General features: G+C 40.8%; 1 protein-coding gene across 2 annotated transcripts in view; it reads right to left on the bottom strand.

Annotated features, from left to right (window-relative positions):
- Nucleotides 1-13,239, bottom strand: part of camk2d2 (calcium/calmodulin-dependent protein kinase (CaM kinase) II delta 2) — a 37,261-nt gene that overhangs the window by 15,926 nt on the left and 8,096 nt on the right. For both annotated transcript variants that reach the window (XM_061092051.1, XM_061092060.1), the window contains exons 3-4: nucleotides 2,216-2,275; nucleotides 732-786 (exon numbers count right to left, since the gene is read on the bottom strand). In XM_061092051.1, the coding sequence (XP_060948034.1) occupies nucleotides 732-786; nucleotides 2,216-2,275 (115 nt within the window). The remainder of the gene's footprint in view (nucleotides 1-731; nucleotides 787-2,215; nucleotides 2,276-13,239) is intronic.

The following is a 13,239-nucleotide window of genomic DNA, read 5'->3' as shown; positions in this document are numbered from 1 at the left end:
GACAATAGTGTTCACACTGAAGAACAAACATTTAAATTTAGATTGAATCACTCATTTATTAATTTACCTCACATCTACATAGACGTCTTTACACAGCGAGTATATCAGTGGTACTTTCATGGCAGAGTCTTCGTGCAGTGGATATGATGCAATTAAATCAGTTGTTTTTAGACATTCTAAGGAAAAAATTGTAACATACTTTAAGAGAATGTTGCTGTATAAGTTTGTGGGGAATGTTTGGGCATCCTCACACGTAACTGTATATGCCACTATATATTATGTATATAATGTATATTATATCTGGGGAATCTGGAGAATATTCCACAGATACTCTCTTTAAGCAGTAACCCAGATCAGGTTATAGATAAAGGACCAACCACGAGTACATTGTAGTGTCTATGCTTAGCGACTTTCATATCTAACTCAGATGCTCCAGACAGAGAGGCAATAACTTCAACTCTCACCAACTTCAACTCTTTTGCATTTTTCATCAGTGGCAAGATGTAAGGACACAATGTGATTTAGGAATACATACTTTAGGCCTTACTGTCCCATAGAACACCTACATGTAACATAGAGAGTGACAGCAATCTAGCCATTCATTGATGTCCATAACAGTGTTCACCTCAAACAAATACATGTTAAAAGAAAGCAAACCAAGACAGAACATGTGAAAGTGGTAGGGTGCGTACAGTTGACTGAGAAAGCGTGAGCGAGAGTCTCTTACTCACAGATCAAACACCAGATAGTGGAAACCCTCTTCTGATATGCTTTCATGGAGTCGTACTGTCGAGGAGATTTAAGGAGACGCATAGGACAGAGGAGGAGAGGAGACAGGGGGAAAATAAAGCCATTACTCATCATTTACAGCTCCCTTTGTTCTGCTCTGTCTCAGAGGTGTGTATCACAATATGAACATGAAATGTCGTGTGAATAAATCAAGGAGCAAAATAAGTTTGAAATGTGTTCTACCACCACTACTTCACATCATCAACAAAACAAATTGAGACTTACCAGAAAATGCTTAACACTTAAACAAACATCAGTGTGATAAGAACTACCTAAAAAATGCCGGAATCCATATTTTTTTAAATTTTTTAACATATACTTTGACTTCTAAGTTTGGTCCATGTCCCATCCACTAACATGGATGAGGCAGGGTTTGTTACCTACACTGATGCCAGCCACCAGGGGGTGATCAGAATGATTTAGCTTTACTTCATTATCATGTCGTTCATCTTTATATACAGTCTGTGATCTGAGGTGTTAACACGGGATGTTGGGCTGCATCCTTCGGAGTCACAGTGGACATGGTCGCCTCCTTCATGGGCCGCGTAAACCATTAAGGCCGAACCGAAATGAGATGGTCAGGTCTACAAAGGCTTTCCCCATCAGCGTCACCAGCTCATCAACCCTTACTGCTGCTGCCTAGCAACAGAGCTGAAGTAAGACAGGACAAGAGGGTTTTATACTCTCTAGTTTTTTTGTGTACCATAAGCTAGGCACTGGGAGTCTCTTTCCGTTTTGTCACTGAAAAACAATGAATCCTTGGATAGGTCGGGCCGGGAAGGATCCACCCATTGGGGATGGGCCGAATTTGAAGGAGCCTTCGAAATGGAACAGTCCAGTCGCGCCGTCGTAGGATGCAGCCTCTTAACTGAGACACATACAAAAAAATTGTCCGAAAACCTTTATCCGTAGTGCCTCTCATATCACAAACTGGCTTATATATACATATATGTTTCATATTTAAGATTACAGAGGTCTGGAATCAAAATGATCAGCCATCTCTGTTCTTAAACCTTATAAGAGGTGGTTTGACATTGACTGGAATTGCGGAGCTGTCAGATCAGTTTTAATGACAGTGAAGATAGGAGGATTAAAGCAGACGAGTGTGAACAGAACAAAAGAGGATGAACAGGCTCTATCAAAGAGGAGGAAAAGAGTGTGAGGGGTCAGTGGTTAAGAGAGAGCGAGAGTGTTCGAGGCTCCTGAGTTTCTGATGACGCAGCGGGAGAGCACACAGATCCATCATCATTAGATAGCCGCTCACACACAAACACACACTTGCTCTCTCGTAACTGTATCTGGAAGATGAATGGCCCCAGCAGGAATCACCAGAGACCTGAACAAACTGTTGTTTTCATTTGTATCTGTGTTCTCGTGTGTGTGTGAGTGTGTGAGTGTGTTCTCAGCTCGTGGGCTCGCAGCTCACCGATGTTCGGGTGCTTCAGTAGACGACAAATCCTCGCCTCCCTCTCCAGCTTTTGATGATCTTAAAAAAACACAGGAGACACAAACACAGAATGAGTGAGGTTATTTTCTTTACTTTTCGTAATTCCCGTCTATGATTGGCTCTCTGGATCATCTAACATGAAGTTGGCTGCAAGTTAGCTGCACTGCTTGGGCGTCGTTGTCAGCGTCAGTGTGTGTTTCTGTACCTGACATTCACGCTGCTGTGTGTTTGTGTGTGTCTGTGTGTGTTGTGTCTGTGTTTTGGCTTCGTGTCAGCCCTGTCTTTTCCTTATCGGAGCTGACATGCTTGACAGAAATAATTTGACCTGATATGTGCTTGGTTGTGTGCCACAAACAGACAGACAACGGTGAACATCAAACACAGTGAGCAGCCACAGTGCGCTCACATTGACCTCCACTGTCAGACTCAATATAAGCTCCTGCAATCTGCTCACAGGTTCCCTTTGCTACAGTGAGGAGGATATAAATACACAAGGAAAAAAACGACATTCAATTTAACATCATCTATGAAATGTTTAACCCTAATAAAATGTTATTATCAAGACCTTTTTTCTTGAATTACAAGAATTGAGCTAGGCAATCAGGTTGAAAGCAATCACTAAAACTAATCAAAGTATTTGTATTTATTGATATTATACATTATCATACAACATCATGTGGAAAAGTTATGCAAAATCATATAGAAAACTAGAATGACCAGCCGCCCCCTTGTGAAACCACATTCATCTACACCGAATCGCCCGCACTCATAAATATCATGATCCATGAATTGTTCTCTCAAAGTTAACAAAAATATCAAAAAATATTGAACCTCACAAGTTTGACCTAGTTCTTCTTTCCTTGCCCCATTCCTCCAAAGCATATCAGTAAGTAGTTTTTGCGTAGTTCCGCTAACTAACAAACACAGACAAAAAAACATCCCCTTCTGGCCGAAGCTAATAATCAACTTGATGTTCACTGAACTGAGCTGGATTCCAGTCATGTATACATTTGACTTATCCCTAAATGGTTATATCAAAAACTTTGTTTTGAAACTTTTTAGTAATTTCCCCATATTTCATCATAGCCAGTATCTCAAGATAAACAATGTGTCTTCACTTCCTCCTTTTTCTCTGCCGTCTTGCACCAATCACACTCTGCACAGAAGCGATCGGGTGATATAGCCATGGGAATGAGGTCCCACCCATACACATGCTTGTTTGACCAATAGTGAGTTATTCCTGTCAATAATGATGTTTGTATAGCATTAAATTACAAGAGGCAAACTTTGAAAAACAATTAACAATTGAAACTAGAACTACCTAAAATGACAAAACATATCTTTGAGTAAAACGTATTTGACTGGTACATTGACTTTTTAGTTTGGTCCATGTCCCATCCGCTAACAAGGAGGAAGCAGAGTTTATGACCCACAGTGCAGCCAGCCACCAAAGGGCGATCAATATGCTTAGGTGTCACTTTAAATGATCCATCACATTGTCCATCTTTATATTATTATGTAGTCTATGAATTTCACAAACTGAACTCAAATGGCCTCCTGCAGTTTAACTGGGTCTGGTTTCATGACGGCTCAGAAATCATCTGACAATTCTCCTCTGTGAGTCCAGATTGATCTGATCTGACTTTGTGAACAAGAGGTAACGTTCAAATCTCCCATCGCGACTAGCTCCAGTGACTCTGATTCAGGACCACTGGAGTCCGAGCAGTGGTCCTTATATTGAGCGATGCGATCAGGTGTCGACCCATTTCAGCTTTTCCTCTGGAAATATAGGAAGTGAGAAAGAGTCAGAGCGTATGAGGAGGCGAGGGAGAGAAACAAGAGCAGCGGGTTCAACTTTTTTTTTAAATAGGACACCTATTTTTTACTCTCATCCTTGTCTTCTTCCTCTGCTCCTCTTGATGCTATGGAAACCGTGGACTGTGCAGCTCATAGGCGAGACCAGCATAGAATGCCAGGCAGCTAGTTCCCATTATAGGTACAGGTAACTGTTTGTTTGTGTTGGTGTAGCGCATCTATACAAAGTGACGAGCTGACGCACAGACAAACTTAGAGCTCCAGTGTACTTTGAACGAAATAGATCTTGGCGTGCTCTCTAAAAAATGTGTGTGTGTGTGTGTGTGTGTGTGTGTGTGTGTGTGTGTGTGTGTGTGTGTGTGTGTGTGTTGCAAACTAAAGGTCTGTACGTGCACACACCAGCGGAGGTGGAGCTTTATCAGTCGCAGCGAGAGAGATGAAGCCAGAATAAAATCCCCACAGTGAAACAAACTACAGCAGGAGCCATTGCTACACGACAGTTAAAGCTAAAAATACATTGGGAAGAATTTGATTTAAAACCTCCCTTTAGCTACGAGCACAAAAGCTGAAGAGGAGAAGGCGTTTTCCACACCACGGACAAAGAGATGGGTCTGTGCCTGTGGGTTTGATTAAAACACCTTCATCGAAAATCTTTCCCATCCCTCTGTCCACGTATGACATTAAAAAAGCCAATAAATCAACAACGTATAATGAACTTAAAAAATAATCCTTTATTTATTAAAACATAAAATAATCGTGTTTTTTGGTTTCTGCATTGTTAAATACATTTAACAGCCCTAATTTGCAGTGTTACAGACCTACACATATGATAAACCACTATCATAAATGATTGTCCATCAACTTAAAGATGTAACATGTAACAAAGCTTTTCCGGTCTTGATGACCTCTCAAAGCACTTTACAGGGCAGTTTCTGCCATTCACACACATATTTATACAGTGCATCTATGTGCAGCACTTTCTCTATGAGAAGGGAGAATTGGGATTCAGTATTTCGTCCAAGAACATTTCAACATGGGGAAGACTGGGATCGAATCGCTGACCTTCTGATAAGAGGACAACCGCCCAAACACAGCCAACCCTAACTAGATCTCGTTTAAAGTTTTGTTGACTTGTGTACTTACATTATGCAGAATGTTTCAAACTATTTAAAGCCCAGAGAAATCCATGATTTTAATCAAGGTAATGAGACGTTTTATGTTGGTCGGCCCTCCGTCCGTCTCTGCTTCCAGGGCAAACATATGACGTAAGGAAAAAATACTGTTAGCCAGTAGCCAGTCGGTTGTTTTTTACTGCCACTTTTTGTATCTGTCACTTGTTTTGATCACGATTACTTATACTATTTTTACTTCACAGTTTTCTGCCCGTTCTGTCATCAAAGCTCTCTTAGTAAACGCACAGAGGAACCAAGTGACCTGAGAATATTACTGGACAAAAAAATGATGTGCAAGACAACAACTCCCATGAGCCCACTCTGCTTCATTACATCATCAAAATTAGGTATTTCATTATTGTTTTGATTGAGAGGCCCCTAGTTGCTGTAGTTCCATTTTGTAAAATGAAGATTTAGTGAGAAGTAAGCAATTATCAGACGGACTGAAAACATGCACCCAGAGGCCAAGGGCAGAATCACGTGGCGCTATAAACTAACAGCAGAGGTGGTGGAGAGGACATTTCCTACAGAAGACCTGCACACACTGCTGCAGGCCAGGCCTGCTGCCGCTCTTTTGTGTGGTCGCAAGTCCGCCATACTGCCTGTGAGAACATGCCAATTTAGATTTTGCTTGAGTTGTACTGCCAGCTTTAGAGAAGAGCACAACAGCAGAGAGGCAGAGAAGCAGAGAGGCAGAGATTCAGAGAGGGAGAGATTCAGAGATTCAGAGAGGCAGAGATTCAGAGAGGCAAAGATTCAGAGAAGCATCCCGACAGAGCAACGACAGCAGCTCAGCCAGTATTTCAAGATGAGCAGGATCCTCTGAGCAAGGTCACTGTTCTCTCCATCTCTGCCTCAGTCTTTTTATTCAGTGCCACATATCTCCCTCTACTGCTCTCAGTCCGACACACAAACCCTATATATTACACTTTTGAACTGGCACCTAGTTTTTAATGTCACTTAGAGATTTCTGTTTTACACATGAAGATTTGTTTTGGCCTAAAAGCATCAAGTTGCAGGTTGCATGACAGAAACGCAACTCTTCCTAGTCTCTCTCTCTCTCTCTCTCTCTCTCTCTCTCTCTCTCTCTCTCTCTCTCTCTCTCTCTCTCTCGCTCTCACTCTCCCTCTCTCTCTCTCTCTCTCTCTTTGCTCTCCCTCCGTTTTGCCCTTGTACCTTCCCTCTCTTCTCTCTCCTCCTTTTCCACCCACCTCTTCTCTCACCCCAGTTTTTCTCCTCTCATCTCCATCCTTAGAGATTTTTCTCTCTCTTCTGTCGACAGGAGCTTGTTCATTGTGGGACCTGTCGGACTACTCTATAATATTTTTAGGCTGCTATACAGATCAAATTGAATTGAACTCAATTGAATGTAGCGGCACTGCAGTGGTGTGGATGTGTGTGTAGATGGGAAATTTCTATTCACTTTATGTTTAACTGTAGTAATGTTTTAAAATTATATATAATATTTTATACAAACAAAGATATGCATAATAATAATGTGTAACCTGAAAAATAAGCCTCAATCTTGTGTTAATGTAAACAATCTCTTTCCCTGTGTTCATTTAAATCCTGACAGGCTTGTATAATAGCTCCGCTTCATAATTCATCATGGCAGCAAACAGCAGACTAATTGCTAGGAAAAAAAAAATCTGTGATGAAGTTCAACTATCAAAGCGTGCAGGCTTGAGTCTGAGCAGAGCACTGCAGTCGTCATGTGAATTCATACAGCAGGAAACACATCTACTATCCTATGGAGATGTTCTCTTTTGGATGCAGTGTTTAATACCTGATTTCAGATTCCGAAAGTCCGAGCTCTTTAACCAAAAAATCTGAACTTAAGGGAAACACTGAGCTTTTAAGGTTGTTAACGTGCACATTGCAACAGGTGTGGTCCACGAGGAAGGGTCTACGTGTTATTATTCGAGGGATTTTAACTGACATCAAAGCAAATTCTAACCTCAAAAGGAAGAATGAAGCATTGTCCGCAGTAACAACTTCACCTTACACTGTCATGACTCTGCACTTTGCCTCTTTTGATGAAGAGTATTTTGGATTTTGTGGTTTCGGTTCTGTCTGGGGACTCTTTGGTTTACACAAACATTACACATCTCTCCTGTATCGTGAAAAATCATTCTCTACCATTTTCTGTTGCAAATTCACTTTCCTCACATTTAACAGGCCATTGTGAGAATGAAGATAATGATGCTATATATTAAAGTACATGAAGTCTGGTAATGCTCAAAAAGGAAATTTAACGTGCTGCCTTTTTAAATAAGCTTCCCTCTCTGCCGCAGAATATTTGTTAGAGCAATAAAACAGTACACTGAGTCTTGAGCTATTTTAGGCTTGTATTAGAAAGATATAATAGTGTAAGTGTATTATGAGAAAATAGTGAATTCACATTGCACACACGGCTTTAGGGGTATGCAGAGGCGGGTCATGTTAGCTGGGCTGTATTTTCCTCTACTGTATCTGACTGTACACTAAATGTCGGACATAAGATTGCCTTACTCCATCTCTCCATCCTTTTCCACCTCTACTTTTCTTTCACTCTCTCTCCTCCTCCTCCACAGGTAGTCCACCTCTCAGCCGACTGGACATCTGTTGTCTAGCAACTCCTGCACCAATCAGAGTGCCATGCCTTTCCTCTCCTCTGCAGTGGAACCAGCCTTGCATGCAAATGGCCGACATCCGAGAGTTTGCCTTCAACAATCAAACTCCGCAGGAAAGCACCAGAAACTAATCCTGAAGGTGCGTGGACACGTTACAAATAAAAAGACATGGAATTTAATTTAAACACATCTCTTGTGGAACATCAAACCATTTATTCCTTAATGCAAACACACACTGTGGACATACATTAAGAAGAGTAGGAGAGGTGGGAGTGTCATGGGGCTCGTGTATAATCCTAAAAGAGAAATATACAGCACAACAACAAATACCAAAGCCAAACTAAATGTCCGTCTAAATTAAACATATTCATAATTATTAATTAGATAATTAATAATTTCGAATGGGGTGGTGCTGAAATGAGTAAAAGGTCCTGTCCCAATTCACTCCTAAGCTCCACCACATGAAGGGATAGTGTTTGTCCATTTCTCTATGTGATGTAGGGGTAGAGGCCATCCAGCTCTTCAAACACCCCTTCAACCGTAGTGTGTTCAGGACCCCTGAACAGGAAGGGGTAGAGTTGTGACTGGCTGATGAAAATCTTTATTTGTAATTGTGTGTGTGTACTAACTGTAATTGTCCAACAAATGTGGAGCCACCCCAGCTGTTATCATTCAGGACAGCGTGGACCTTCATGTCATGATAAACTGTTGTTCTCAAGATGTTGATGTAAGTCTATGTAAGTCATAAAGAAACGACAGTTACGTGATTTACAATATATCAAATGTCTTCCTATTATAAAGGTTTTGTTTTTTTCTTTCAGGAAAGTTTCAGTAAATTTTTTGATGACAGTAAATCTTAGAATGTTTTATGGTCGAGTTTGTTCGATCACAAATCTTTATTAAAAGTCTCTGTAGAGATGATATGTCGCATTATTAAAGATGCAAGAATCATAATGAAAAGTTGAACCGTCATTTCAGTCGACTTATAGTTGGCATTAACAGCGTGCTGCGAGCGAGGAGACTTGTGTCTCTGCCAGCTGCTTTGCCGTCTGCAGGAAACTGACCTCTTGCATTTGTCACGTCATAAACCATCTTGTCTTGAACCATCTATTTCTTGGCGTCAGCATTCCAAGCATGTACCTCTGTGCCGCCCGGATTAGGTTTTCACACTTCACTCCATATTTAGGACGGTCCATCTATGTTAGTGAGTCAACCAGCCGGACATAATCAGAGCCGTCGTATATTACTCAAATAAAAAAAATTCCCTCTATTGTTCAAACACTATCTCGAGTTAAGAGTCACTCAAACATCAGAGCTTTTTATGCTTACGTTTCCTGATTGCAGAAATTGGGGGCGGTGTGAGTGATTTGTTTTCTCAGTAACTTCTCAGGTTCAACATAAAAGTTGCTGACAACAGGATATGATGTCAGATGTTTTCTTTTTGGCTTTCCCCAAAAAAGAGAAATATTGTGTTTTTAAGTCAGAATTTAATGACAAATATAATCATGACTAAAGGGGGAACAATGCAGACCTACAGGGAAGTGACTGTCATTAACTCTACCAAGGAAGTTATGTCTTCATCTGCGATTGCTTGTTTGTTAGTTAGCGGGATTTACGCAAAACAGACGGATTACCACAAAACTCTTTGGAATGATACGCCATGGGTCATTACATTTCTGTGCAACTTTATTATTGCAAGAGAGAATCTTTTCAACATGATGAATACAATGTGGTGAGAAACTTGTAAATACCACCAGTGTGTACTTGAGAGACGTACTGTGGTATTAGCTTTCAGCCTTGATTGAATTAAAAGGGTCTGTTGGGCCTTGGCGGAGGTATGAGCATTACTGACTGAGTTGCAAAATCAGTCCCAAGGAAATTAATAAGCTTCATTGGAAACACACGCACCACTCTGGAGATTTCACACAACATGAATCATGTGTCTTTCCCGCTTCAACCCTTTTTCTAGTGGATTTGTCGGTGCTGCCCTCGTCACTTCCCCTCACTTCAGAGTGAGGTTTTGAAAAGTTGCCGGCAAATTTTTCAGAAATTTGTAAAGGCGACCCTCAACAACCCCCCCAAACTCTATTTCCCCTTTCTCTGTCTCTCTCTATGGTTGCACGTCTCCCTTTTAGTTTCTGATGTGTCACGTCTGCAACTGCACTGCAGCAGAGTGTAGTGCCCTGTGTGTCTGTGTGTGTGTGTCTGGGCCGCTTTTTAGTTTGGTGACAGATTCAGGGGACAGACAGAGAAGACACAAACCTACGTAGATAGCTATCGAGACAAACAAGGAAGAGACGAGGACAGAAATAGAGACACAACAAACCGCTGAAGGAGACAAAGGTAATCAAAGTCAAAGAGTCATAGAGGACATGAAACCTCACTTTAAAAAAAACCTACACCTGACTTGTATCCTCATCGCCCTATCCAGCTTATTTCTGTCGTCTTTCATAAATCAGACCCACAAAAAAATGTGCATTTCGGTCCTCGCCTGATTCTGGACGTAATAGATTTAGTGTTAGTGACTATTTCCAGGTGCGACAAGTAGACCTGCATCCAATGTCTTCTTCCACCGACGCTTGTGGTTAAATGGAAGCTTAATTAACTGGTTAGCGATGTGACCTATATGATACAGAATGACTTTTTTCAGCCTTTATTTAGCTTGATGTGAGCAGGGACATTTGTTACTGCAGGAAAGACATGTACCAGGAGAGTAAAATCATTTTTACTGTTAAGAATGTATTGTGTGTCTCGTCGATTCTTGTTGCCTTATCAGGTGTTTGAAGTTGAATACTGCAGCTCGAACTCAACCAAAGCAAAATGTGTGAGCAGTTACAATACCAAGTAAAAAAAATCGGAACGTTGCCTTTACAACAGCAAATATAAAGAGGGTCATCAGGGAAACACACAAAGGCACTATTGGAAGTGTGTTAAATTGAAAATGCATAATGTAAAACTAAAGTTTCGTTCATTGCAGCTTCTCAATTATCCTTTCTATACATAATTGTAAATGTAAAAGCTTTGGATGTTGGTGAGATGAGATGAACGTTTGAAAACACCCTGAGGGAACTGGCGATAATTCGATTAATCCGTTTAAAGAAATCAATGATTCAATCAATGGCGACAATAAACCTCGGTTGAAGCCTTAACCTCAATACACAAATTCACCCACCACACATCGCAACAGGGCGCTGGAATTGCTCTGCCTCGATTTAATTAGGAGTTTTAATTAAAAAAGATGTAGTGGGTTGAATGTAACATCCTCTGAGGCAAGCGGCTAAGTAGTGCTCCTCCATACGTTTCCCTCCTACCCCCCGCAGAGCCCGGGGGTCTAATGAAACCATCCTGGACGCCGAGACACCGTCACCCTCCGCTGGTTCCCAACTGAGGAAGAGTTATGAGACTGATAAGTCCACGGCTTTCTCCTCGAAGGAGAAACAAAAGGTGGCTGGAGATAAAATGCCCTCAGTAATACTGGGAGTGTCATAACACGCTGTAATGCCTGCGTTTATCTTATCTGACGTAATGCAGACACACACATTCCACCAATGTGTAAAAGTGGTTTAATCTGAGAGACCTGTGTGGTATATCTTTATATTGTGTTATATATCCACATATATGACACAAAAAGCTATAGATTTAAATGCAACAATGAAGCCCGACTGTGTAGTGGATTCTGTGCAAAGATTGGTGATGCTGCTGAGGAAACATTTACAATACAGTATGTGGTGTCGACTCCTGGAATATGAGGGCTGTTATTTCAACATATATATGACTGGACTGTGATTCATTTAGGAAGTAGCTGGAAATGCTGTGAGAGCAGTTTCAATTCCGTTACATCCCTGTTCCCTACTCTCTCTGTTTGTATATACAGGATTTTATGCAGACAAACTTCCCTTTTTTTCCTATGATATAGTAACTTAACCCTGGTTTTTATAACCAATATGACCAACTAAAGCCACTGGTTTGCTCTTATTTACAACCTCCTCCACGTCGACCTCAGCACAGAAGTGTGCTTACAGAGGGAAAGCCCAACCTTGCATTTGTGGGGAAGTGCATGATGACTCTCTTCTGTGGTCTATTGATAAGAGCATAGACCACAGAAGAGACACTTGATTGGTTGCTTTTTTAACTGTACTGAGTCAATATAAGTAAAGTTGTTCTTGGACAAAGACGTCCTTGATGGTGCAGGAGAAACTTTTCACACCACATTATTTTGAAAGAGCAACAGCCAATAGGGAAACGCTCTGCAGGATGTTTACTGGTGTAACTTTATCCCCCAGTCATTTGTTGATGTTTGTATATGGAGTTCAGCAACATGGCCGTTCCAGCCAAGCACAACAAGGAAATTTCCTAAGTGAATGAATATAAAAATATTTTAAAAAGGTAGATAACTAATCTAATATAAATACATATATGCACATTAAAGTATGTAAACAGCAATTCTGAGAAAACTTGTGGAAGCACACCACTGTTGCTCTTCATACTTTAAGGAAAACACCATGATGTCTTCATCCAGTCCACAAAATTCTTCCTACATTTTTTTCCTGAATGTGCCTGAACTTTACGTCCTTCTTCCTTTTCACGTGAAGGTGGATGAAGAGTTGATGCAATACACGTCGACACTGCAGCTCCTTTTGTCAGAAAATAAAAACCTCTTCTGCTGCTGATTCTCTTCTGCAAAATGTTAGAGCATCGGATCGAAATTAGATGAGGAACTTGTGAATTAGTTGTTAAAACCAAACCTGATATTTCCACTTGATGGTTATAGAAATGGAAAAGGTTTTTGTCGTCAGTGTTAGATGCATCCATCCATCTCCATCTGCTTAATGTTCATTGAGACGGAAATGCAAGACACATTACTATCGTGTCTAGCATGGATTTTGACGGACTCTAAGTGCTTTTATTGATTTGGTAGTGCTGGAAAAATAATACAACACACACACACATTTGTCTGTACATCTTTTTCTTATTATTCATGTCTGATGGTAGTGTTATCTGTGGCCTCTGTCTATCAACATAGGCTGATACCATGTAAGGTTGAACAAGTTTGATAGAGAATGTAATAGTGTGAAAGGTTTGCATCGTGATCATTGTGACCAGAATTATTACCATTAACAGACAAAATATTAGCATTTTGTGGGTCAGTGGATGCTCGGAGTTGCTATACAGACAGAATACTAGCAGCTCATTCTAGGGCTCAAATTCGTTCAAACTTGACTTTTAGAAAAAGCGACCGGCCTCCCTCATGCTGTTACCGTATCAAACAAATCATGGTAATGAAAAGATGGAAATGGGGAAACTAACCATCAAGAATTTTACGACGGTGAAACCGGTAACTGTTTCATTCCTGGAATGTAATGGTGTTAATTGTAAACACTCCAGGGAGATCAGACCTGGCATT

This window comes from Limanda limanda, chromosome 2 (assembly GCF_963576545.1).
Source record: "Limanda limanda chromosome 2, fLimLim1.1, whole genome shotgun sequence".
NCBI classification, from domain to species: domain Eukaryota; kingdom Metazoa; phylum Chordata; class Actinopteri; order Pleuronectiformes; family Pleuronectidae; genus Limanda; species Limanda limanda.
Note: the sequence above shows the minus strand (reverse complement) of the source record. Positions and strands in the feature narration are given on the sequence as shown.